This window comes from Amphimedon queenslandica, unplaced genomic scaffold (assembly GCF_000090795.2).
Source record: "Amphimedon queenslandica unplaced genomic scaffold, v1.1 AMPQUscaffold_4317_Cont23702, whole genome shotgun sequence".
NCBI classification, from domain to species: Eukaryota; Metazoa; Porifera; class Demospongiae; order Haplosclerida; family Niphatidae; genus Amphimedon; species Amphimedon queenslandica.
Window position 1 is genome coordinate 1 of NW_003555369.1, and position 1512 is coordinate 1512.

General features: G+C 34.0%; 1 protein-coding gene across 1 annotated transcript; it reads right to left on the reverse strand.

Moving 5' to 3' along the window:
• Window positions 1–37: 37 nt before the first annotated feature.
• LOC109592681 (integrin alpha-5-like) lies at window positions 38–1506 on the reverse strand (the record flags this gene model as incomplete). Its single annotated transcript, XM_020008072.1, has 8 exons — window positions 1496–1506; window positions 1236–1317; window positions 1034–1181; window positions 887–945; window positions 684–832; window positions 424–576; window positions 284–369; window positions 38–164 (listed from the first exon to the last, which is right to left on the reverse strand). Coding segments are annotated over exons 3-8 (687 nt in total), but the record flags the coding sequence as incomplete, so codon positions are not given.
• Between the last annotated feature and the right edge of the window lie 6 nt (window positions 1507–1512).

The following is a 1512-nucleotide window of genomic DNA, read 5'->3' on the forward strand; positions in this document are numbered from 1 at the left end:
AAAACAACAATTAATGATCACAGTGGACTATACTTACTGAGCTGGCAAACTGTATCCCTGGTGGTATGAGTGCAACCAGTGACAGGGCAAGACTGTCCTCCTCGGTCACATTTAACATAACTTGAACACCAAAAGTGTAAGCAGCTGCCAATGGAACAGTATCCCTAGCATACAAGCACACACAAGCATATTATCGATTGTATTAAATAGACTTAAATTTGTAATATAATTTTTGCAGTATTAATTTAATTTAAGATTAATTTAGACTAGCATGAGTACATACGTTTCTCCAATGAGTTCAACATCAATCTCATACTCTGGGTCACACACTCTATCTGAGCCACAATTTAAAACAAACTCTGGAACGATCTAAAATGGTACAAAAACATTTTTTCCCGATTAAAAAAAAAATTCTAGCCTTACCTGTTTTTCAAAGTTGTTTGACTCCTTTTGGTTTAGTATAGGATGAAGTGGTCCTCCATATTGTGTGTCTTCTGGAGTGACCAGTGGAAGGAGTGTATTAGGATTACTCACTGAAATGCTTAACGGAAATGGATCAGTGTTTGAGAAATCAGGCTAGAGAAGTAGAAGAAAGAGTAGAAACAAAGAAACATTATAAAAGAGAAAGTGAACAAGTAGCAAATGAAGTAAACATGATCTAGTCAATTAAGCTTCAAAATTACCTGGAGTACATAGGTACTAGTGTTTGTGCAGGTTCTACTGCCACTGTTAACACTCAATACAACTTCACGAGTCACTACGTTCGACTCAAGATTATCAGCAAGACCAACACGCCTAGTAACTGGATCAACTGATAGACTGTACTTGAATTCTTATTGCAGCAGATAAAGAGTAAAAAGTCATTTGTACTGCTATGTGTACTTACTGAAATTTGGTACATTGCCATGAACAGTAGTAAGAGTAAAGCATGGAGTGATGTTGAAACTAAAATAATAATAATAATAATAATAATAATAATAATAATAATAATAATAATAATAATCAATATTGCGTAGTTCCCACTCAAACTTACCAGACAAGTTCAATGTTGTTAATAATGCAATTCTTTTCAGCATAATTAATGGTCAGGTCGGTCTCCAGTAGCTCAACCTCTACACTAACGATAGGACTGCTTCTGATACTCATCACTTCAGATCCGCTCAAATCACCAACACTTAAATCTAAACCAAAAATTAATAATTATTTATTAATAATAAACTTATTGACTGGTATACCTGGGTACCCATTGGCGTCAATGTCCTTACCACCAGCCAGGACTAATCCAAAGCCTTTACCATGAGCTCTACCAGGTACAGCCTAATGGATATTTGTACTGTAACTATATTTTATAGTATCATAGTTAACATAGATATAACTATATTTAAGTTTAAGTCAAAATTTTGAGCTCAGCATTGACTATAGCAGTATCAGCATAAGAATTAGAAAACATGATAAAATTCTTTATATCAATCATAAAAATCTAATTTCTATGTACCTGACTGAAAGTTAGAC